The sequence below is a fragment of the Rhinatrema bivittatum genome, chromosome 3 (assembly GCF_901001135.1).
Source record: "Rhinatrema bivittatum chromosome 3, aRhiBiv1.1, whole genome shotgun sequence".
Classification (NCBI taxonomy): domain Eukaryota; kingdom Metazoa; phylum Chordata; class Amphibia; order Gymnophiona; family Rhinatrematidae; genus Rhinatrema; species Rhinatrema bivittatum.
Window position 1 is genome coordinate 527752011 of NC_042617.1, and position 24340 is coordinate 527776350.

Here is a 24340-nt window from a genome sequence, read left to right on the forward strand (position 1 = left end):
CCAGGAGATCGCTCCCGGACCACTCCTGGACCCCTGCTGGACCTCCAGGGGCTTTTGGCAGGTCTTGGGGGGGGGTCAGGAGGGTGGGGGGTTGTAGTAAATTAATTTTGGAGGTCTTGGGGGGCGTCAGGAGGGTGGGGGGTTTTGTTAAGATTTTTACTTTTTTATTAAAGATTTGTCTGCGAGCCAGATGCAGCCATCAAAAGAGCCACATCTGGCTCGCGAGCCATAGGTTCCCTACCCCTGCACTAGGGCAATTCCAACTCCAACTTGGAATGCAACCTATCTCTCACCCTCCCTTTCTGGAAGAAGTCATCCTTTCCCAGCCTTTCGGTCTGCATACACGTGTGAGTGTGAGACTCAGTCAAGATTTAATGAAGGAATAATCATGTTGGGCAAATACTTTTAATATAATAAAGGCTCAAGTGCTGTAGTATATTTAGGGCAGGTTTTAAATCAGCTAGAAGCCCAAAAAGGCAAGAGGAGTTTGGCATTCATTTATTGGTTTTATTCTACTCATCAGTTGTTCTGAAATATCTATTTGTATTATGATCTTACTATATAGATGTTTTTATATTTCTTGATTGTATTTTATGCAGATTTATGCAAATAAGAGGGCCCCACCCCCTCAGTCATTGAGTGTCTAGTCCTGGTCTGTGGAAAAGTTGGCAACCCAGACACACAGAGAAAAAAAAAAAAGCTTTTCTGCCTTTCGCTATGCGGTACAGCTAGCTACTAAAGTAGCACTAGTGCTGGCACTACGCTGGACTGGTTCACAGCAACAAGTTAAAAATTAAATTAAACTACTGCAACCACAGCCTTTCTCTAGAAGGGGAGAGGGGGCTTGAAAAGACAAACCTTACTCTTGGTCAGTGGCAATGACCATGAGATGTTAAATAAAAATGAAAAACCTGTACAAATGAACATAGCATGACAGCAGCCAAAAGGATTAAAAAGAATGGAATGTTTCTAATGTTGAACAAGAGCACACTATTGATTCAGAACATTGTGCAACACAGAGCTCCTTCAGCGGAAAGATTCAAATGCAGGATGAGCAAGTCTGCATGTACTATAAGAAGAGACTGAGCAGTGATTAGCTGATTTAGAAAAATGCTTCACTCTGATAGGTTCCCTTGCTTTGTCAGTCTGGTTTCCTGACAACAGATCCTGGTTATTCTCTGACCTCAAACATGAGTCATAGGCATTAGGGCTATGGAGACTCCCACATGACCAGCCTGAGCCTTAGGCAGGCAGGCACTGTTCTTACAATGCAGCCAATTTTCTATGGGAAACAAAAACGAATGAAAGTAATGACATATGTTTTATTCATAGGAGGCATTCATTTGTTTTCAGAGGCCAACAAATGAAATGAAAGGGGAATATTTTTTGCAAAGTTAACGTTTGTTTTAAACAAATGCACATCCCTATCAGCCACAGTATGTATAAAGGGTAGTTCAGTTCCTTTAAGTTTGACATGTGGGGTACCCCAGATTCACTTCTTCCCCTATTCTTTTTAATATGCAGCCCATGGGGAAGTTGTTTGCTATTCTAGGATTTAAGCTGTATGTGTGTGTGTATATATATATATGTGTGTGTGTGTGTGTATGTATATATATATATATATATATATATATATATATATATATATATATATTAAAAATGTAGTTGATGTACAGATGTAACTAGCTCTGGCTAATATGAATTCTGGTTTAACTGAGATATTAAATTGGTTTCTAGAGAGTAAACTGGTATTAAATTCCCAGAAAACTGAGATATTAATGATTAGGATTTCTGTCCAGATTATTTCCATCTTTGTTAATATTGAGTAAAGTTGTGTGACGTTTTCTACAGTGGTAAAAAGATTGGGAATTAAGAATACTGATTTTGGCCTACAATTTTATATTTCACAGGTATTAAGGAATGTGTCTAAATTAAAGTTGATAAGACTTTGTCCATTCCTTGACAGTAAGCTTTTTCAAACAATAGTCTATATGTGGATTATGTCACAGCTGGACTACTGTAACACACACAGGCTGCAAGTGGTCCAGAATGTTGCATCTAGGGTAGTTTTTAAATACTCAAAATGTATTTCCATATCATCTTCATTGGCTTCCAGTTCAAGCATTAATACAGTTTAAATTGCTATCATTGATATTTCACACAATAAAAGGAAATAGCCCCCTTTAAGATACCGTAATTTGACATGGTATGTCCCTAAAGTCAGCTACTTTCTACCTTGAAAGAGATTTTTGTAGGGTACAACTTTCAATAATGTTTCCCTTCCTTTGAAATAGATTACTATCAGATATCTGTCTGGGACAAAACTATTTTACCTTTTGGAAAAAGGTTATAGCATTGCTCTTCCTCTGGTAAAATGTTGAGTGGATATTTCAAGGGAGGCTGAAGGTTGAAGCTATGTATGACATTTCAGATCAGCAAGATGGTTTGGAGGGATATTATGTTAGCTTATCACTTATTGGGTTGGTGGTATGGGTATTTACAAGTATGTGGGTTTTGTCTGTGTATGGTATAGTATAGCTTTATTATGTCAGTGTTTGGGGTAAAAGTTGATGGCATTATGATCACTTTGTTCAATGGCATGTTGATGTTTTTAATTATTGTATTTATTGTTTTTATTTTGTTTATATGATGTGTTCTTATTTTGTTTATATGATGTATTCTTTTCAATTATTTGTACACCACTTTGGGCAACCTCTTTGAGGCCAGGAATGTGGTTTAGAAATTTGATAAATATGGAATCGATATCATTGTACTTCAGCTGTATGACCTTTACATCTTCTCCCTTTCTCTGCATGTTACAGGTTAGATGAAAAGCCACCAAGTGGAAAGTAGTTCAAGTAAGCATCAGAGGCAGTTCCCTTTACTTGCATTATTTACAATACCTTGACACATACACCAGTACTAACGCATCTGCTCAGTGTCCTGTGAACAGATTGTGCTACTTGTAATGTTTTATGGAAAAAAAACTATATTTCCTTCTCTTATCTTTAAACTGAAAAATCATGGTAACAGCACCCACGACTAGAGATGTATCCGCAAAACTAAAAAGGGGAAGGAAGGAGAAGGTACATGTGATCCATGGATCCTTATTGGGGAAGTGGTCAGTAATGACCAGGATCTAACTAGCATATAGCATAGACCACTACTAACTTTCTGTAATTACTCCTCAATTTCTCTCTTTTTCTAATCCTCATAAATGATGAATTTCCAAGTGCCCGGTATTTTTTCTCAGTCCTGACTAAATTTATTTGAATTTTTCATCTTTCTAAAAAGCTCAAGATGATTATAATAAAGCATATGCCTTTACAAAAATGGCAAAGCAATTACGTCTGTTACCTCCACCTTTGGTAAAAAAACAACAAAAACATTGATGAGGCAAATACCAAATTTAAGATTTGCATTACTAGGCATTATATCATGAGAGCCTCTAAAGAGCTATTCTGAACAGAAAGCATAGTCAATTTCCTGAAAACAGTACAAAAAAAATAAATAAATAAAAATAAACACTTCCTTATGGAATTCATAAGAGAGTTTCATAAACTAGGTGCCATGTAAAAAATGCCCTTTATCTGGTCTCAGTCAGTTTCATGTGACTTTTACTAATAAGAGATTGTCCCAACCAAGTATTAGGACAGCAGTGGTGCTCAAACTAATCCTCATGTACTCATCTGCCCACTCCAGCCAGTCTGGTTTTCAGGATATTCCCAGTGAACATGCTTAAAATACAGTTTAATATATCAGTCTGATTCTTTACCCTAATTTGCAAGATGGAGGAATAATCCACGGTGGAATGTATTGGATGGCAGCATCTTTCAAGTTAAGCCTCTGATACAGATACAGTTTTAAATTAAATTCTAAAACTTTATAAAAAGGTTACTATTATGGGGACTTATTACACTTTTATCTGGCCAAAGAGAAGGCTGTTATCATGAATGCCTGTGGCAGTTATGCTGGTCCTCTTTCTTCATAATATAATATATATTTTAACTAAAATAAATTTTAAAAGACATTGAATGCTGTGTTTATAAGATTTGTTAGTTGCTTTCTAATTTTAAAACTGTTTGTGAATTGTAATTTGCAAATATCTCTCATACATTTTAATTAGAGATACCCTAAAACTAAATAAGCTAGTGAAGCCCAATATCCAGCTTCTACACAGTTTATTTAGACACAATGGCATCCTACCAAACTAGAGGAAAGGTTGAGAGGCAGACAGAAGATACCCCTTCCGCCAAACTGCCTTTCATTGAATGTTCCTATCATGTGATTATCACTAGATTGTAAAAAGGTAGCAGTGGTCCTTAGTCACTAATGCTCTGAGGGATCGTTATAAAAATATATACTCAAGCAATTCCAATTTTTTCTACTGTGACTATTGAATCTCAGGGTATTGTAAGATTGTGTTAGATGTGTTTTCTATTATATGAAGAATTATCTGAGTGCACTTAGCAAGGATTTGCATGTATAAGCTGAATAGTGTGGCAACGGTTGAGAAATTAAACTGGGTAGGCAATGCTGTTTTTCTACAAGGGTCTAAAAGGCCTTCTCTTACACTTGCTGATACTCCTTGGGCACTCCCTCCTTCCCTCACACTTGCTGATGCTCCTCAGGCATGCCTTCCTTACCTCACACCTCTTACTGATGCTCCTTGGGCATGCTCTCCTTCCCTCAAATTTCTTGCCTCTGCTCTTCGAACACACCATCTTTCCCTCTCCTCTCCTATCACCATTCCTAGGATTTTCTATTCCCCTCCTAATACTGCTCCTCCATCCTTGAAACTAACTCAGGATTTCCTTACTCTTCACATCCAGCTGCTTTTCCTGTTTTTATCTTCTGCTGGTTCTTCAGTCTGTGGCCCATTTCCTCATAATTCCTTACTACACATGTACCATTCAGAGCATTTCTTTCAATTTCTATACAGTGCAACTCTTACAGGTCGATACTCTAAGGCCACGGTAGAAAGAGTGCGGCAGTGCCGGGCTCACCCTCGTTCCCCGCACGCACAGTTCTCTTCACATATCGCTCGATACTGTATGTAAATTACTTGCAAATGCAAGCCGCGTCTGCGAAGCGTTAGGCGAAGGTTAGGCCCGCGCAACCCATTTTACTGTATAGGCGCTTAATACAGCGCCTATACAGTATCCTGGGTGCGCTGGTACCTGTCATTTCAAATGTCATTTCAAATGACATTTGAAATGACAGGCACCAGGAAGTGGATGGTTCCCCCCCCCCACCCCCCGAAGCAAGGCGCAGGGCGAAAATTAAAACAAAAGGGAATAAAGTGTTATATATATATCTATATATATATATAGATATATATATATCTATATATATAAATACCTTGTCACTTTCCGAATCCCCCATCTCCACACGGGCGGGCGTGCGGTCATCGAGGCGGCGGCGGGAGCCGGCGGGCGCCCATTCATCCAGGCGGCAGCAGCGGGAGCCGGCGGGCAGGTGGGCGCGCGTTTGATCCAGGCGGGAGCGGGCGGGTGGGCACGCGCGTTTGATCCAAGCGGCGGCGGGAGCCGGCAGGCGAGTGGGCGCGCGTTTGATCCAGGCGGGAGCGGGCGGGTGGGCGCGCGTTTGATCCAGGCGGCGGCGAGAGCCAGCGGGCATGCATTCATCCAGGCGGAGGGAGCCGGCGGCGAAAGCAGCCTCCGGCAGCCCCCGCCGGCAGTGAATGAATGCATGCCTGTGTACGCCCGTGCGATTTCGGCGCTCAAGGCGTGACGATGTGACTGCCTTGAGCGCCGAAATCGCACGGGCGTACACAGGCGTGCACGGGTCGGTTTCAAGAAGCGCTAAGGACGCGTGAAACTGGAGACTGTATCGCAGGATCGCCTTACGCGTCCCAATTGTGCGCTCACAGCGAGTTAATCTCCAACCGCACCTTACAGTATCGAGCTGTTAGTGAGTTGAATGATGATTCATATCTTGTGGGTGGTAGTCGATTAGTTTGTCTTCTTTCTCATATGCGATAGATTGGTATGTAACAGCAGCCAGTAGTTCCTGATACCTCTTATTTTGCTGGTGATAGGAGCTCCAATTATGATTACTTTTGGGGGGAGGGGACCTGGCAACCTCTTTTCAATTCCTTTGGGCTGGCCCTATGGCACCGCTGGTTCCTCCACGACAAGAGATAAGGCCAAGAAAGCACCTCCTTGGTGCTGCTTCTCCTCTAGGTTAAAGTGAGTGGGGCTTGGTACCAACATGATTAGATGGGTGACAGTAGCAGCTCTTATATTGGGCTCCTTACTGCTTCTTGTCTTGGGCCAGTAGCAGCTTGGTCTACCACTTATTCTTGGGTTGTGGTGATATCAGTCTGGAGTGATCTGGCAGGCCAGTTTTCTGACTTCCTTGGAGCCCAGGATCACCACTAGCAGAAGCAAATCCAATCACTACTGCAGGGGTAGTTAACTACGTCTTGGAGTGCCACAGACAGGTCTGGTTTTCAGGATATCCACAATGAATATGCATGAGGTATATTTGCATGCACTGCTTCCATTGTATGCAAATATATCTCATTCATATTCATTGTGGATGTCCTGAAACCCAGTTCCCTGTACGTACCCGGATCAGTCCAGACTGTGGGTTGAGCCTCCTTTCCAGCAGGTGGAGACAGACTAAAACTTGAAGGAATGCCCTATATCAGGACAGAGCCTATCATCTAACCCTTCAGTATTCATCTGTCTCCAGCAGGTGTAGCATCTACACTTCGGTTCTCTGCTGTAGGCTAGTCAGCCTTTTCTTCTGTCTTTTGCTAGGCTCAAGCAAGTATTTCTTTTGGTTCTCGCTTGTTTAAAAAAAACAAAAACAAAAACAGAGAAAGGGAAGTTTGTCTTTTTTTAGTGATTTTTCCTTTTTCTGTGTGGGAGACGGTTCCGTCTCCCAGCTCTTGCCCGGCTCAGGGGGGCTTTGCCCCTTTTGCAGGAGGGGGTTCCCTGCATAGCCTGAGTCCGTGGATGCTTCCAGGTGTGGGGACCGAGGCTCTCAGGGTCTCGTTCCCCCCTCTGGCTACCGAGAGGGTTTTTGAACTCGCTGCTGCGCTCAGTAAAAAAAAAAAAAAAAAAAAAGGAACAGTTTTAAACTTTAAATAAGTTGCAGGTACTCACCTACCTCTAACTTATTTGCAGCAGTTGACCAGCATTTTTTAATTTTTCTGGTCTTAGCAGGCCTAGAACCAGCAGCCAGACAGGCAGGAGGCAGCAGGTTTCCCTCCTGCTCTCTCCAGCTCTGCAGGCTGTCAATCAAAGCTTTTTTTCTACTTTTTTTTTCTTGAGCCGCGGCTCTGCTCTGCCTCCGGCAGGCAGCCTGCCTCTTTTCTGCAGCCCCCTTCGAGTTTTTTTCGAAGGGGCTTTTTCTATGCCTCCCTGCCGGGTGGGGAAGGTCCTTCCTCGGCAGGAATGGCAAATTTAGCTTGGGGATCGAGTCCCCAGAGCTTGGCCAGGCCTTTCCCGGGTCGACTAAGCCCGGGAACGGCCGCCATCTTGGATTTTTTAACGGCTCCGTTTTCGGAGCTCCCTGGGGCTGGGGGGCCAATTTTTTTGCAGCTACACCCCAATTTGAGCCCCCCAGGAAGGGTTTCTTGCCTCCCCCTTCCCCTCCCCCACCCGGAATTTTTGGGGTCGTTTTTTCCCTCCTCCTGCGTAAATTCCCTTTAGTGGGCCTGCAGGAGGAGGTGGAAGGTCCCCCCCTTCCCCCCCCCCCCCCCCCCCCCCCCCCCCCCCCCCCGGGGACAAATCATTAAAAAATTTTTTGAATTAATTAATTACATCAGTAACTAAAATTCCCTGCTCCGTGCCGTTGCTAGTTCGGCCGGCTGCTGAGCCCCCGGGGTCCCTTGGGGCGCGGGTGGTCCCGGAGGTGCCCCCTCCCTGTCCCCCGACGGATCCCGGTACTCCCGGATCCTATAGCCAACCCGGGTGCGTTAGCTAATCTTCCTGGTGCCGCCTCTTGTCCATGAATGTGGCCTCGATCCGGGCGGGATCATGGTTTTGTCAGACGCCTTTTCCTTCCTTCCCGCCCAAACAGTTGTGCCTGCGGTTTCGCAGGCTCCCCGGTCGGGCCGTGCCCTGAACGAGCTCCCCTCTAGGTGGCATGCTTTGTTGGGAAAAAAAACCCCCATAATCACTCCGTGGACTCCTGCGGTCGCGTTTCAGGAGGGTTTTTCCGGTTTTTCAAGCGGCCCTGGTCTGCCTGCTGACCACGATTCGCGAGGCTCCTTTGAAGCGCACTCTGATGTTTTAGCGCCGTGGATGTGTTCCACTATTTGCTGCAGTTCCTGCAGTGCGCAGGTCTCTTATGGAGTCATCGGCAAGATTCCTCTGTGCCCGGGATCTCCCGTGGCCAGGGGCTGCGCATTCGACCCTTCGCCGCCTCTAGCCGGAGGCGCTTGCCTCGGAGATGTCCGCCACACAGCTCCTGTAGCTGCGCCACTGGTCGGCTGCTCTCGGCCTCCTCCGCCCGGTGGGGTACGTTGCCATTCAGAGGTAAGCTGTTCCTTGTCCAGGACCTTGAGAGACTTTGGATTCTTTAGGGGATGGTAGGGGCCATCAGCTGTCGGTGACCCTTCTGCAACCATCCTGGTCGTTTATACCCTCTAGTCCATGCTTTCGGGACCAGAGTTGGTATACCCCACATGGGCACGGTGTCTCCTCAGGGGGGTTTGTCTTTTGTGATCGCAGTTTTTTTTTTTGTCGCAGCATTCTGTTGGGTGCCTTCTTCTGCGCGAGGGTTAGCCCACTCGCTCAATCCTTACGCCTGCACATACTCCAGAGTATCTTTGCCTCGTTTCTCAGTCCCCTTCTAAGGTGGTTGCCTCTCCCTCTTCTCCGCGGACTGGGTCGGGCTCCGGTCGGACCAGGGGGTCCTCGACGTTCTCAGACACGGACACGCCTTCGCCTTCCTCGTGTTTGGCGGGATCCTTTTTTTCTGTTTCCCTTGGTGGTCGGTCCCTGCGACTTACGGTGCAGCTAACCCCCGCCAAGCTCCTGGGTCTGGGCACGGAGGTCCCGCTGCCAGCCAACGTACCTCCCGCAGGCCACTATCCTATTTTCTTCGTTCGCTCTTGGACCTCACAAGAGTCCCCGGGCTCTCAGTTCCCGCTTCTCCACATGCTCTCCCTGTGAGCATACTTGTGCAGTCCTCCCCCTGGGGCATCCCTCGACCCACTCGTTTCTCTCAGTGGCATAATCCACTTTCCGTTTCTTCGTGGCTGCCATAGTCTCTTCATGTTCACGTCCTCCGCCGGGACTCTGAGTTCTGGACGCTTCCCTTTGATCTCGCGACGGAACCTTGCATCTTCACCAATGTCTAGGTGTTGATGGTTGCAGCTCTCCGCCGGGCAGGACTCCTCGTCTACTCATATCTAGGCGTCTGGCGCATCAGGGTCAAGGTGGAGGTTCTTGTCGGCGGTCGGTGTATCGTGGGTTAGCTTTCTTTGCTTCCCTGTGGTGGATACTGTATTTCTCTTAGAGCAATCTTCAGCCCTTCCCGGAGTTAGAGTACCTTGAGACTCCGCTTCGTCACCTGGGTAGGCAAGGTCTTCTTGCTTTGTGTGCGGGCCCTCAAGTTGTTTGGCCGGTCTCAGAGTCTGCCCTGGCTCCCTTCCTTGACGACTTGTGTCTGCCTGTAGATCTCGGGCTCCTCGGCTTTCTTGCCCTTGTCCCTTGGGTCCTTGCTCCAATACGACTGTTCTAGTTAACTTTGCTGACCCGTTGGCAGCCACTGGCAGAACAGTCTCACACAGTTCTCCCGTTCTTGGGCTCTACTGTCGCCGTCTCTCAGGGGTGGATTTCCCCTGCTTTTTTGTTTGCTACCGGGCCTACCTCTCCAAGTTCCCCAGTGGACGATAGTGCCCACAGATGCTAGTCTTTCGGGCTGAGGAGTGGGCGGCCGTTCCTAGTATGCCCAGGGGACCTGGCCAGCGTCTGTCTCGCTGGCACATTACGGAGTCTTGGGTGATGATCCTGGCTCTTCTGGAGTTTCTTTCTCTCATACGCGGCAAGACGCTATGGGTCTTGCCCGACAACTCCACCTCCGTGGCATGTTTCCATCGCCCAGGGGGTGCTCGCAGTCCGTGGGTGGCCCTGGACACCAGCCTTCTCTTAGCCTGGGCAAAGCGACACCTACAGTGCCGGGCAGCCTCCCACTCCGCGGGCTAGGGAAATGTTCAGGTTGCTCTCTCCGTCGTCAGTCGCTAGATCCCGAGGAGTGGGGACTCTTGGCTCAACCATGGTTTCTTCATCAACAGGTGGTCCCCTCCCACCTGAGCCTCATGGCGACTCTTCTCAATACCATGGTAGATTGGTTCTTCTGCTGGAGGGACCATGGCTCGGCGGGCGTAGTTGCCTTGGCTCTCCCTCGGCTGGCGGTACATCTTGTGCTACTTCCCCCTCCTTCTCCCCCCCCCCCCCCCCCCCCTCCCGTGGTCTCTGGTCGGGAAAGTTCTTGGACGGATGGTTCTCCACCGGTGTCCCATGGTTTTGGTAGCACCCGAGGGGCCGTTTCAGGCCTTGGCTCACAGTTTTTTCTCAACCTAGCGACGGTCGGACCCCTGCGGCCACACCATCTTCCTCGGCTCCTTAGTCAGGGCCCTGTATTTTTTTCGACCAGGCCGTTCACGCTTGTCTAGCGCCCTGCCTTTTTGAATGGCGATGTCTCCGGTGTGAGGGTTTTTTGGAGTAGGCAGTCTTCGCCTTCCTTCAGGCCCGGAAACGGTCGACTCCCTGGCGTACGTGCGCATCTGGAACGTGCTTGGGTTTGTTTGTGCGAAGTCGGGTTTTTCGGCGTACTCCGCACCAATCTCCTTAGTCTTTTCTTCTCTGAGGCAGTCTCTCTGAGGATCCTTCCTTCGTTCTCGGCGTGTACCAGTCTACCCCCTCGGCTTTCTCCTGGGTCGAGTGGCAGGTCATCCCTGAGGGGCCACCCATGTGCGACTTGGACTTTCAGGGGCGTCAGGTATCTACATCCACCTTCTTGCTCACTTGTCCGTCGTAAACTTTTCACTCGGTTGTGCAGACCCTTCTGTATGGCCCTCTTCGACCCTCTCCATAGCGTCACCCTGCAGTCCCTTATGCTTAAGTCTGGCTTTTGGTTTTATCTCCTCTGCTCGTCAGATCCAAGCGCTGTCCTGGCGCGATCCCTTTTTGCGATTTTCCAACTTCAGGGTAGCCCTCGTACGGGTCCTTCCTTTTTCGTGAATTTTCGTCTAACTTCTTTGTTCTTTGGTCGGCGGAGCTCCCCGCTTTCTACTGCATCTGGTGACGGACCCCTTATCTTGGTGACATATGGGTCTCCGTTACCCCGCTTCCATAAGAGTTCTCTTGCGCTATTTCCTGGTCCCCAATGGCTTTTCGTGCATCTGTCCATCTTTTTGTTCCCTGGAATGGGTCCAATCTGGGTAAGTCGGCTTCTGAGTCCACTATAGCGCGCTAGTTGCAGGAAGTGATCTCTCGGTTGTTCTTTGTCATGGCCTGGTGGTTCCCCGAGGGTCTTCCGACTCATTCTTTGTGTTCTCGAGCTCCTTCTTGGGCGAACATTCTTTTGTTCTCTCCGTGGATGATTTGCACAGTTCATACTTGTGCGTCCTTATCTCTTTTTGCTCGACACTATCGCCTAGATGTGTAAGCTCTGCTTCGATTCTTTTGGGCTACCAGTGCTTCGAGTGGGACTGTCTTGATCCCACCCATTTTAGGGAAGCTTTGGTACATCCCACAGTCTGGACTGATCCGGGTACGTACAGGGAAAGGAAAATTAGTTCTTACCAGTTAATTTTCATTCCTGTAGTACCACGGATCAGTCCAGACGCACTTCCCTGTTTGTCTTTTTCTGTCCTCTTGAAGCTGTTGTTTTCTTGCAGTTCTGCAGAGTCTATCTCGTTTTTGTACAAAAATACTGAGCAAAAACACCGGAAGTCTTGGTTGTTCTCATGCCAAGAATATGCAAGAGCGGGTAATTAGACCATGTTCCTTACATGTTTCTACAGTTGCTCCATTGGAGCCCAATCACGGAACACTTTTGTCAAAGTTTCTAGAGCTTTGACTGGCACTACTGGGCATGCCCAGCATAGCACCAACCCTGCAACCAGCAGGGGTCCCTCTTCAGTCTCTTTTTTTCCATGCAGCAGTAGTGGTTAAGGAGCTCTCTAGAGATTCCTAACAGGGATTTTCCTCACGGAACTTTCTTTAAAAATTTCAAAAACTTCTACCCCATCCAGGGTCCCCCTATCAATTCTGTACCCACGGTGGTGAAGGTAAGGCTCTACCCTCCATTGCGGTCGATTCCCTTCAAGTTTTCCCTTCGGAACCTACTGGCCATCGACCAAACCGCGGCTAAATTTTTGTCAAAGCCATGGATTTTCATCGGTGTCCCGATTGTCCTCAGATGATGTCCATCAGCGACCCGCATAGGGGTTTGTGTGTTGTGTTTGGGGGCGTACCATGACGTCCTAACTTGCACCAAATGTTCCCAGATGACACCGAAGGGCCATAAGGCCTGCTCAGAAAAGATGAAGTTTCTTTTCCAGGCGAAACTACCGACTCCATCAAAAGCCTCGACATCGTCTGAGCCGGCGCCATCGACCCCTCATCAGCGACTGGATTCCGGTGCTTCTCACCCGACGCCAACTGCTCTGAAGTCATCCACTTCTTTGTCCTCGGCACCGGAGAAGGACTGAAGAGAACATCAAGAAAAACGATTGCACCGCCATCATAAGGCTCAGTCCGCCGATCCAGAGAAGCCCCCATCCTCCTCTGAGACCGGGTCACCGAGGCATTTCCCACTTTCATTGGTGTCGGGAGCCACGACTTCAGTTTTTCCAGTGAATGCTCCGGCCACGCCAGCGCTGCCTCCTACTCCGGAGCTGGGGTTACACGCCCCAGGCTTCCACAAGGAATTGGACCGGATGGTCCAAGAGGCCATCGTAAAAGCACTACAGGGCTTCCAGCCTCCATCGACGCCGGCACCGATTCCAGCTGACCAGATACCCACGGCCCTCGCACCTTTACTGGATAGATTGGATTCCTTGATCGGTGCCCTTCCACCGGTGGAACCAAAGGCACCGGCATGTCCCACTCCTTCCACTCCGATTCCTTTGTCATCAGAAGATGAAGACGCACTGAGGCCGGACCCCACCCCCGGGCCATCGGGAGTCCTGCCACCGACTTGCCCGTCAATGTCACCGGCTCCATTGATGCAGATTCTTCCATCGATGCCGCATCGTCCTCGGTTGGTGCCACCATCGATGTCGGTGCCATCGGTGCCTCGGTCTGATCCCGCAGGAATAGCACCGTTTCTTCTATCTGAGGATCCCATGGGGGCTGGGGACTAGTCCTACCAACGATGGACAGATGATTCTTCTCAGGATTCTGATGATCTGCCCTCAGAACCTTCTCCCCCTGAGGAGAGAAGGCGTTCTCTTCCCGAAGACCTGTCCTTTATAAATTTTATTAAAGAAATGTCTGAGACCATCCTTTTCCAGCTTCAGACAGAAGAGGATTCCAGGCACAGGATGCTGGAAGTGCTCCAATTTGTAGATGCATCCAAGGAAATCATGTCCATCCCTGTTCATGAAGTCCTTCTTGACCTGCTGAAACGAAATTCCAGGTTCTGTACCACCGGTTAACCGAAAAACAGATGCTACCTGCCTGGTACAGACAGCCCCTGGATTCCAGAAAACACAGCTTTTCCATCATTCTGTGGTTGTGGAGTCGGCCCAGAAGAAGGCACATTGTTCTAAACCTCATTCTTCCATGCTTCCAGGAAAAGAGCAAAAGTTCCTGGATGCTTTTGGCCGACGTGTTTTCCATGGCTCAATGCTTATTTCCTGCATTGCATCCTACCAGTACTACATGACTCAGTATAACGGATCATTTCAAGAAAATTCAGGATTTTCCTACAACCTTGTCTGAACAATTTCAAGATCAACTCAATGCCTTGGTTCAAAAGGGTCTAGATGCTGGCAGACATGAAGTCTGCGCTACCTATGATATTTTTGACACAGCCTCTAGGGTGTCCGCAGCAGGGATTAGTGCTCGAAGGTGGGCCTGGCTAAAGACCTCAGACCCAGAAGTACAGGACCGGTTGGCTGACCTACCCTGTGCTGGAGATAATCTCTTCAGGGACAAAATCCAAGAAACCGTAGCACAGCTTAAGGACCACCATGAAACGCTACGTCAGCTTTCTTCGGTGCCTTCTGATTTCTCATCCACCTCCAAGAGGACATTCAGAAGGGACTCTAAGCGGCCGTCCTTCAAGCCACAGAGAGATTATCCTCCTGCTACTCGGGATCGCCCCTCCAGACCTTACCAGAAGGGTCAGTTCCAGCAATCCCGGCTTCAGAAGACCCAGCCACCTCCGCAACCGGGCCCAGCTTCAGGATTTTGACTCCTCACTAGAGAGCATAAGCCAACCTCCTTTGCCATCTGTACCCGTTGGCGGTCGGTTGTGCCACTTTGCCAACATCTTGCACACGATCACCACAGATCACTGGGTACTCTCGGTGATAAGTCAAGGTTACCAACTCAATTTCCTGACTGTACCGGCGGACTCCCCACCTCGGCCAAAGTGGGAATCATCCAACCACTCCGTTCCTCTAGAGGAGGAAGTGTTAACCTTCCTCAACTCACGGGCGATAGAACCAGTGCCCCCCTCACAACAGGGACAAGGGTTCTATTCCCGATATTTCCTAATTCCAAAAAAGTCAGAGGGCATTCGTCCAATCCTGAACCTACGCGCCTTAAACAAGTATCTGCAAAGGGAAAAGTTCAGGATGTTAACCTTGGGCTGTCTACTACCTCTTCTACAAAGAGGTTGGCTTTGCTCTCTAGACCTTCAAGACGCGTACACACACATCTTGATAACTCTCTCATCGCAAATTCCTTCGATTCTTAGTCTGCCCCCAACACTTCCAGTATCGTGTCTTGCCATTCGGCCTGGTGTCTGTGCCTTGAGTCTTCACCAAATGACTCATAGTGGTCGCTGCCTACCTCAGGGGTCAGAAGATCCATGTCTACCCTTATCTCAATGATTGGCTGATAAGGGCTCCATCCCAAAAGGATGCACTAGCCTCCTTACATCTAACCCTCCACACACTTCTGTCTCTCGGGTTTCTGGTCCACTATTCCAAGTCCAAGCTCGTTCCATCTCAAATCCTCTCCTTCATAGGGGCGGACTTGGATACCATACAGGCAAAAGCCTTTCTCCCTCAAGACCAAGCTCACACTATCACGACCCTGGCGCAGCAACTCCAGGCCTGGAGATACACAAGAGCTCGTCACTTCCTCACTTTGCTAGGTCACATGGTATTGACGGTAGATGTTACTCCAAAGGCCTGTCTAGCCATGAGAGTAACACAGTGTACCCTAAAGTCCCAGTGGACTCAGTCTTACCATCCAATTTCCAACATTGTCCACATCACCAAACAGCTCCGCCTCTCACTGGTCTGGTGGATGCAGCACTCCAATCTCCTACAAGGTCTCCCCTTTCAGGTTCCAGAGCCTCAAATTGCGTTGACGACGGATGCCTCCAATCTAGGGTGGAGTGCGCATGTCAACCACCTGCAGACCCAGGGAACTTGATCTGCGGAAGAATCCAAACATCAGATAAATTCCTGGAACTTCGGGCAATCAGATATGCCCTCAAGGTTTTTCAGGATTGCCTATCCAACAAAACCATCCTTATCCAGACCGACAACCAGGTGGCGATGTGGTATATCAACAAGCAAGGGGGAACGGGCTCCTACCTTCTATGTCAAGAAGTGGCACAGATATGGGCGTGGACTCTTTCCCACTCATAGAAACATAGAAGTGATGGTAGAAGAAGACCAAATGGCTCATCCAGTCTGCCCAGCAAGCTTTCACACTTATTTTCTCATACTTATCTGTACTCTTGGCCCTTATTGGTAACTTTTTGGTTCCAATTTCCTTCCCCCACTGCCATTGATGCAGAGAGCAGTACTGCAGCCGCATCGAAGTAAAGTATCTAACTTAATTGGTTAAGGGTAGTAACTGCTGCAATAAGCAAGCTACTCCCACTCTTATTTGTTTACCCAGCCTGTGCAATTCAGTCCTTGGTTGTTGTCTGAATATAAATCTTCTTTTCTTCATTCCCCCCCTGCCATTGAAGCAGCGAGCTGCGCTGGATATGTATTCCAAGTGAAGTATCAGGCTTAATTGATTCGGGGTAGTAACCACCGCAATAAGCAAGCTACCCCCACTCTTTTTTGTTTATCCAGCCTGTGCAATTCAGTCCTTGGTTGTTGTCTGAATATAAATCATCTTATCTTCATTCCCCTCTGCCGTTGAAGCAGTGAGCTGCGCTGGATATGTATTCCAAGTGAAGTATCAGGCTTATTTGGTGTGGAATAGTAACCGGCTCAACAAGCAAGCTACTCCCCCGCTTATTTGTGAATGCAAATCATTTTTTCCACATTTTCTCTTGCCATTGAAGCATAGAGCAATGTTGGAGTCTCATTATAACCGTGTGTGTGTTTATTGAATAAGGGTATTAATCACCAGGTAGTAACCGTCATTCCCGCAAGCCCACCCCCATGCCTCTTCTCCTCATTCACATCCTCTGGATTTTATCGATCCACAATGTTTATCCTATGCCCCTTTGAAATCCTTCACAGTTTTGGTGTTCACCACTTCCTCCAGAATAGCGTTCCAGGCGTCTACCACCCTCTCTGTGAAGAAATATTTCCTGATATTGGTTCTGTGTCTTCCTCCCTGGTGTTTTAAATCGTGACCCCTGGTTATGCTGATTTTTTTCTGATGGAAAAGGTTTGTCGTTGACTTTGGATCATTAAAACCGTTCAAGTATCTGAAAGTCTGTATCATATCACCTCTGCTCCTCCTTTCCTCCAGGGTGTACATATTTAGATTCTTCAATCTCTCCTCATAAGTCATTCGTGAAGATCATCCACCTTTTTGGTCGTCCTTCTCTGGACCAACTCCATCCTGTCTCTGTCTCTTTGGAGATACAGTCTCCAGAACTGAGCACAGTATTCCAGGTGAGGCCTCACAAAGCACCTGTACAAGGGGATAATCACTTACCTTTTCTTACTCGATATTCCTCTCTCTATGCAGCCCAGCATTCTTCTGGCTTAGCTATCGCCTTGTCACATTGTTTCATCGACTTCAGATCATTAGACACTATCACCCCAAGGTCTCCTGCTCCATGTTCTCCTGCTTACCCCCCATCGAATACATTTCTTTCGAATTTCCACACCCCGTATGCATGACTGCACTTCTTGGTATTGAATCTCAGCTGCCATATCTTCGACCAGTCTTCCAGTTTCTTTAAATCCCGTCTTATTCTCTACACTCCTTCCGGTTTGTCCACTCTGTTGCAAATCTTAGTATCATCCGCAAAAAGACAAACCTTACTTTCTATCCCTTCTGCGATGTCGCTCACAAAGATATTGAACAGGACCGGTCCCAACACCAAGCCTTGCGGCACTCCGCTCACAACTGCTCTCTCTTCCGAGTAAGTTCCATTAACCATCACACATTGTCTTCTGTCCTTCAACCAGTTTGCTATCCAGGCCACCACCTTGGCACTCACTCCCAAGCTTCTCATTTTATTCACAAGCCTCCTTTGCAGGATCCTATCAAAAGCTTTGCTAAAATCCAAGTAGATGACATCAAGTGCTCTTCCTCGATCCAATTCCTTAGTCACCCAATCAAAAAAGTCGATCAGATTCATCTGACAGGACCTTCCCTTGGTGAAACCATGCTGCCTCTGGTCCAGCAATTCTGTTGCTTGTAGATAGTTCACTATTCTTTCCTTCTGCAGCGATTCCAATACTTTTCCCACCACAGAGGTGAGGCTAACCAGCCTGTAGTTTCCACCTCCTCTCTGCTTCCACTTTTGTGTAGAGGGGTCACCGCCGCTCTTCTCCAATCACTCAGCACCGCTCCCATTTCCAGGGATCTATTGAACAGGTCATGCAGCGGAGCTGCCAGCACATCTCTGAGCTCCCTCAGTATCCTGGGATGAACCCTCATCAGGCCCCATGGCTTTGTCCATTTTCAGTTTTCTTAGCTCTTCCCATACATTCTCTTCTGTGAATGGAGTTTAATCCATTCCATTCCCCTCCAGTTTCTTGTTTACTATCGACAGTCCTTCTCCGGGGTCTTCTTTAGTGAACACCGAACTTAAGTATTCATTTAATATTTCTGCATTTCTTCATCTGTTTCCACCCATTGATCCTTTTCACCTTTCAATTTCACTATACCACTTTGGACTTTTCTCTTTTCACTGATGTATCTGAAAAATGTTTTGTCACCTCGCTTTACCTCTTTAGCAATCCTTTCTTCCGCTTGACTTTTTGCTTTTTTGATTTCTTTCTCCATTTTACCAGATATTCTACCTTGTGATCCTCCTTTGGGATCTCTGATATTTCTTAACCGCTGTTCTTTTATCTTTTATTTTATCAGCCACCTCCTTTGTGAACCAGATAGGTTTCATTCTTTTCTTGCTTTTCTTAACTTTTCTAGCATATATATTTCCTAGCGTGTAGCAGATGGACTCAAAACAAGTGGGTATAGTGTGCTCGTGCTAGCAGTTGGAGACGGATCTGACGTCAGCACGGGTACATATACCCCCACAGGAAGTGCAGCAAATCAGTAATTTCCATCTCCAAAGCAGTTTGGAGCTACCTCACGCTCGCTGAGCTTGTTTCCAAATTCTAACGACTAAATTCATAGAAGAAACCTACTGAAGACGAGCCCCGCACTCCTGTGGTGATACCAGGTGGTCACTCACCCAGTTGAGTTTCCCAAGCTGACTTCTGTGGTCCCTCGGAGATAAGAGCCTCGGTCCGGTGGCCGGTTTGCGGCAGGGACCCAGCCCCCGAGTGAGAAGGGCTCGGGCGCGGCTTGGCCCCTGAGCGAGACGAGTTCGGGCGTGGCCTAGAGGCAGCCTCGGTCCCGGCGTGGACTTGGCCCCCGAGCGAGATGAGTTTGGGCGCGGCCTAGAGGCAGCAGGTGCACTTCCTTAAGCGCGGCGGTGAAGGTACTCACCCTCTCCCCCCGCAGCTGGAGACCGCCCGGGTCGCAGCCGGGAAGTGCCGAAGACAAGGTAAGGCGTACATCTTTACTTGGTCTCCGAGGAAGTGTGGACTAACTGGGCCTGCCTACGAGGCAGCCCGCCTAGGAGGTTGCCATTTTGCCTGCCTACTCATCTTCGCCAAACTAAGCTCACGTTGCTAAGCGCACGCAATAGGCGCACGTTGTTCGCGCACGCGATAGGCGCACGTTGACTAAGCGCACGCTACTAGGATACGCGCACATTTATAAGACGCCTATTATAGGCGCACATTTATAAGACACCCGTTTATAGGCGCACATTTATAAGACGCCCATTATAGGCGCACATTTATAAGACGCCCGGTATAGGCGCACGTTTATAAGACGCCCGGTATAGGCGCACGTTTATAAGACGCCCGGTATAGGCGCACGTTTATAAGACGCCCGGTATAGGCACACGTTTATAAGATGCCCGTTATAGGCGCACGTTCATAAGACGCCCGTTCTAGGCACATGCTGTTAAGCGCACGTGTTAGGCGCACATCGTTGGGCGACACCGAATTTCAGGCGAATGGAGCATAAGAGAGCCCATGCGTCCGCAGAGCCGGCACCTCCAGAATCAAGCATGAAAGCTCTAAGCCTCTGCTCAGCATGCAACCTCAGAGCCACACAGAGAGAGGAAGCAGACTCACTATGTGCCCAATGTGAGGAGGCCATGAGAGTTCCTGGACAGGACCAGTCCCAGCCCAGCGGTTCCTCAGGGAACACACCGGACTTAGCAGGTCGCGGCGAGCAGCCAGGGAACCCGAGAGACCTGGTGCCCCTACGGCCAGATCTGGCTTTACTTTCCTGGGTGGAATTATTCAAGGGGATTCACGCATTTGTCCAGATGCAGTCTGCTCCTCGTATGGGTCTTTCCATCCCGGTTGATCCGGCCCCTGGACACTTGAGACCTAGGCGTGGCCACTCGCCACCTGACAGCCCCAATTATGGGGATTCGGATTGCTCAGAGAAAAATGAGGAGCCCCCCGAGGAGGGTGAACTTCCCTCAGATAGAACCCTATCGTACCATGAGACGCTTCTTTCGGAAAGAAGATCTTCCAGGCCTGGTCTCACAATGCTTGTCGGAGCTGGCCATTCCAGGCCAGGACACCCCAGGGGACCCTAAAATGAACCCCCTGCTAGAGGGCCTGCGCCAAACGGCTCACCATTTCCCCTCCTACAAGCAGCACAGCAGCTAATCGATCTGGAATGGAAGGCACCGGAGGCCTCATTCAAAGGGGGTCGGGCCTTGTCCGGTATGTACCCTCTGGATCCGGTGTCCAAAGAGCTGCTGGCGTGCCCCAGGGTAGACGCCATAGTTAACGCAGTTGTGAAGCACACTACCATTCCGGTGGAGGGGGGAGCAGCCCTCAAGGATACGCATGACCGACGCATGGACACCATTCTGAAACAAGCCTTTGAGGTAGCAACCATGTCCCTACGAATCGCGACTTGCTGCACCGTGGTGACGCTTTCCTGTTTATCACAAGCGAGAAACAACACCCCGGGAGAAGACATGGAACAGCTCTCGCTTTTCTCACTGACGCAGCCTCCGACCTTGTCCGTACGGCAGCCAAGGGAGTATCCTCCTCAGTGGCAGCCAGGAGACAGCTTTGGCTACGCAATTGGGCGGCCGACTCGTCCTCCAAGACACGACTCACAAGAATGCCCTTTAAGGGTTCCCTAGTGTTCGGCAGCGATCTTGAGAACTGGGCTACTAAATGGGGTGCCTCCCCATTGTCCCGTCTACCAGAAGACAGGTCGAGGAGGAGCCAGCGTTCTTTTTCTAGACCATCCAGAGGTAGAAACTCTCAGCGCTTCAACCCTTACAGGACTCGCTATCAAGTACCTCGTTCTCAGGCCAGGAACCAGCCCTTTCGGGCTAAGCACAACAAGAAGAGAACCGGCTCGGGTTCTGGCCCCGGCCGCAACCCACAGTGACAATCAGCCGACCCATCCGGGGGTAGCAGCCATAGAGGGCAGGCTAACCCTCTTCTACCGCAGGTGGGTCGAGATCACTTCGGACAGGTGGGTTCTCACCATCATCCGAGAAGGATATTACCTGGATTTTCTTCGGCTTCCGCTGGACAAGTTTCTGGAATCTCCTTGTTCACCGCTCAAGAAAGCGGCACTAGAAGTGACCTTACAGAGGCTCCTGGCCCTAAAAGCCATAATCCCAGTACCTGCGGGGGAGAGAAATTCTGGGCATTATTCCATTTATTTCATCGTACCCAAGAAGGAGGGCACTTTCAGGCCCGTCCTGGACCTCAAGTCAGTCAACCGACACCTACGGGTCCCCAGCTTTCGCATGGAAACTCTGCGGTCTGTCAAGAATTCAGTACAGCCAGGGGAGTTACTCACCTCCCTAGATCTGTCGGAAGCTTACTTGCATATCCCCATCCATCGGGATCACCAGCGCTATTTACACTTCAAAGTCCTGAATCAGCACTTCCAGTTCTGAGCTTTACCCTTCGGGTTAGCCACCGCGCCGCGGATCTTCACCAAGGTCATAGTAGTAGTGGTGGCGGCACTCAGGAAGGAAGGAATTCTCGTCCATCCCTACCTGGACGATTGACTGATCAGGGCAAAGTCACCGGAGGAGAGTCACCGGGCAACCAACAGAGTTATAGCTCTTCTGGAAAGCCTAGGATGGGTAGTCAACATAACGAAGAGTTCCCTACAGCCGTCCCAGTCGCTGGAATACCTAGGGGTCCAATTCGACACCCAAGACGACAAGGTCAGCCTGACCTCCAAGAGAAAGTCAAAACTCCGGACTCATCTGCAGGTCCTGCTGAGCGCCAGCCGGCCCACGGCTCGGGATTACCTACAAGTCCTCGGCCTCATGGCATCCACTCTGGAAGTGGTGCCTTGGGCGCGGGCTCATATGAGACCATTGCAACGCGCCCTATCTCGATGGAGCCCCGATCGCAGAACTACACCATACATCTACCTCTGCCAGCCAGAGTGCAGAATCAGCTACGGTGGTGGTTACAGCCCGGCCACATGAGCCGGGGGTCAAGAATGTCCTCCCCAACCTGGATTCTGCTCACCACAGATGCCAGCCTGAACGGATGGGGAGCACACTGCGAGGAACTCACCGCCCAAGGGCGGTGGACCAGAGAAGAGTCAAGGTGGAACATCAACTGACTAGAGGCATGGGCAGTCAGGCTAGCGTGCCTGCGATTTGCCCACAGACTTCACGACAGAGCAGTCAGAGTGATGTCAGACAACGCCACCACAGTGGCATACATCAATCGACAGGGCGGAACCAGAAGCCAACAAGTGTCCCTAGAAATAACTCCCCTGATGATTTGGGCAGAAACAAATCTTCAGGACATCTCCGCCGTCCACATTGCCGGGAAGGACAACACGACGGCAGACTTCCTCAGCAGAGAAAGCCTAAACCCGGGAGAGTGGCAGCTGTCACCCACAGTTTTTCAGATAATTGTGGATCGATGGGGGACGCCAGCCATGGACCTATTAGCGGACAGGTCCAATGCTCAAGTTCCCAGATATTTCAGCCACAGGCGAGATCCTCGAGCCCAGGGGATCGATGCCCTGGTACAACCGTGGCCTCAGGGGATCCTGCTATACGCCTTTCCTCCGTGGCCCCTGCTGGGCGCCATTGTACACAAGATTCAGCGACACAGAGGCCTAGTTCTTCTAGTGGCCCCGGACTGGCCAAGAAGACCCTGGTACGCAGACATGAGAAGACTACTGGCAGGGACGCCTCTACGCCTGCCTCCGCACAGGGACCTGCTGCAGCAAGGTCCCATCCTCCACGAGGATCCAGCTCAATTCTCTCTTACGGTCTGGCCATTGAGAGGGCTAGACTGAAGAAAAGAGGATACTCGGAGCCGGTAATCGATACACTCCTCTGAGCACGCAAGTTCTCCACATCACTAACATATATAAGGATCTGGAGAGTTTTTGAAGCCTGGTGCGACTCTCACAGCACCAATTCATATACCGCGAAGATCCCTCTCATTTTGGACTTCCTACAAGATGGACTTCAGAAGGGTCTGTCCCTCAGCTCCATCAAGGTTCAGGTAGCAGCGCTGTCTTGCTACGGTCCCAGGAGTGACGGCAACTCCATTGCCAAACACCCAGACGTTTCACGTTTCCTGAAAGGAGTCAAACACATTCTCCCGCCACTGAAGTGGCCAGTGCCCTTGTGGAACCTCAACCTAGTATTGGAATTTCTAGTGGGATCCGCCTTCAGGTCCCTTCGAGGCCTGTCTCTCCGTTTGTTAACCTTGAAGATGGTGTTCTTGCTGGCCGTGTGTTCAGCACGCCGCATCTCAGAGCTACAAGCACTGTCCTGCCGTGATCCATTTCTCAGAATCACTCTAGAGGCTATCCATCTTCGCACGGTTCCTTCCTTTTTACCCAAAGTGGTCTCACAATTTCACCTCAACCAAACCATATCCTTGCCTACCACGGAAGGTTTGAAGAAGTTGGAAGAAGGTCGAATGCTACGCCATTTCGACATCGGTAGACCACTGTCCCGATTCCTGGAAATGTCAGAAACAGTACGAAAGACGGACCACCTGTTCGTCCTGCACAGCGGGAAAAAGCTAGGGGAAGCGACCTCACGGTCAACCATCGCCCGCTGGATTAAAGAAATTATCAAGGCAGCCTACGTAGAGGCAGGGAAACCACTGCCTCTACAGGTCAAGGCTCATTCTACCAGAGCGCAAGCGGCCTCTTGGGCAGAAACTAAGATGCTGTCGCCGGCAGAGATATGTAAAGCAGCGACGTGGTCCTCCCTCCATACCTTCTCCAGATTCTATCGTCTGGACGTCCAGGCCAGGGAGGACACAGCATTTGCGAGGGCAATCCTAAACGGTCCTCGGGCAGCATCCCGCCCAGTCCGGGAGTAGCTTTTGTACATCCCATTTGTTTTGAGTCCATCTGCTACAAGCTAGGAAATGTTGAGATTACTTACCTGATAATCTCCTTTTCCTTAGTGTATGCAGATGGACTCAGCATCCCGCCCGGCTGCATGGGGATTCGCCGACTCACGGTAAGACATGTTTTCTTATAAGGCATCCACCCTGCCGGGTGTCGACGCCTTCCGGCTGAGTACACTGGCGGTCTCCAGCTACCATCAATTGGTCAGGGTAATCCTGTTCATCTAATCGATCGGTCAGTCACACATATATCCATAAAAGCTTTTGCAAGGAAGATTACTGATTTGCTGCACTTCCTGTGGGGGTATATGTACCCGTGCTGACGTCAGA

General features: G+C 49.3%; 1 protein-coding gene across 1 annotated transcript in view; it reads left to right on the plus strand.

Moving 5' to 3' along the window:
* The window catches only part of DTNB (dystrobrevin beta), a 760848-nt gene that overhangs the window by 703304 nt on the left and 33204 nt on the right, over positions 1–24340 (plus strand). Inside the window, 1 exon segment of the mRNA XM_029596279.1 lies at positions 2823–2858. Coding sequence (XP_029452139.1) covers positions 2823–2827 — 5 coding nt within the window. The 3' untranslated portion in view covers positions 2828–2858.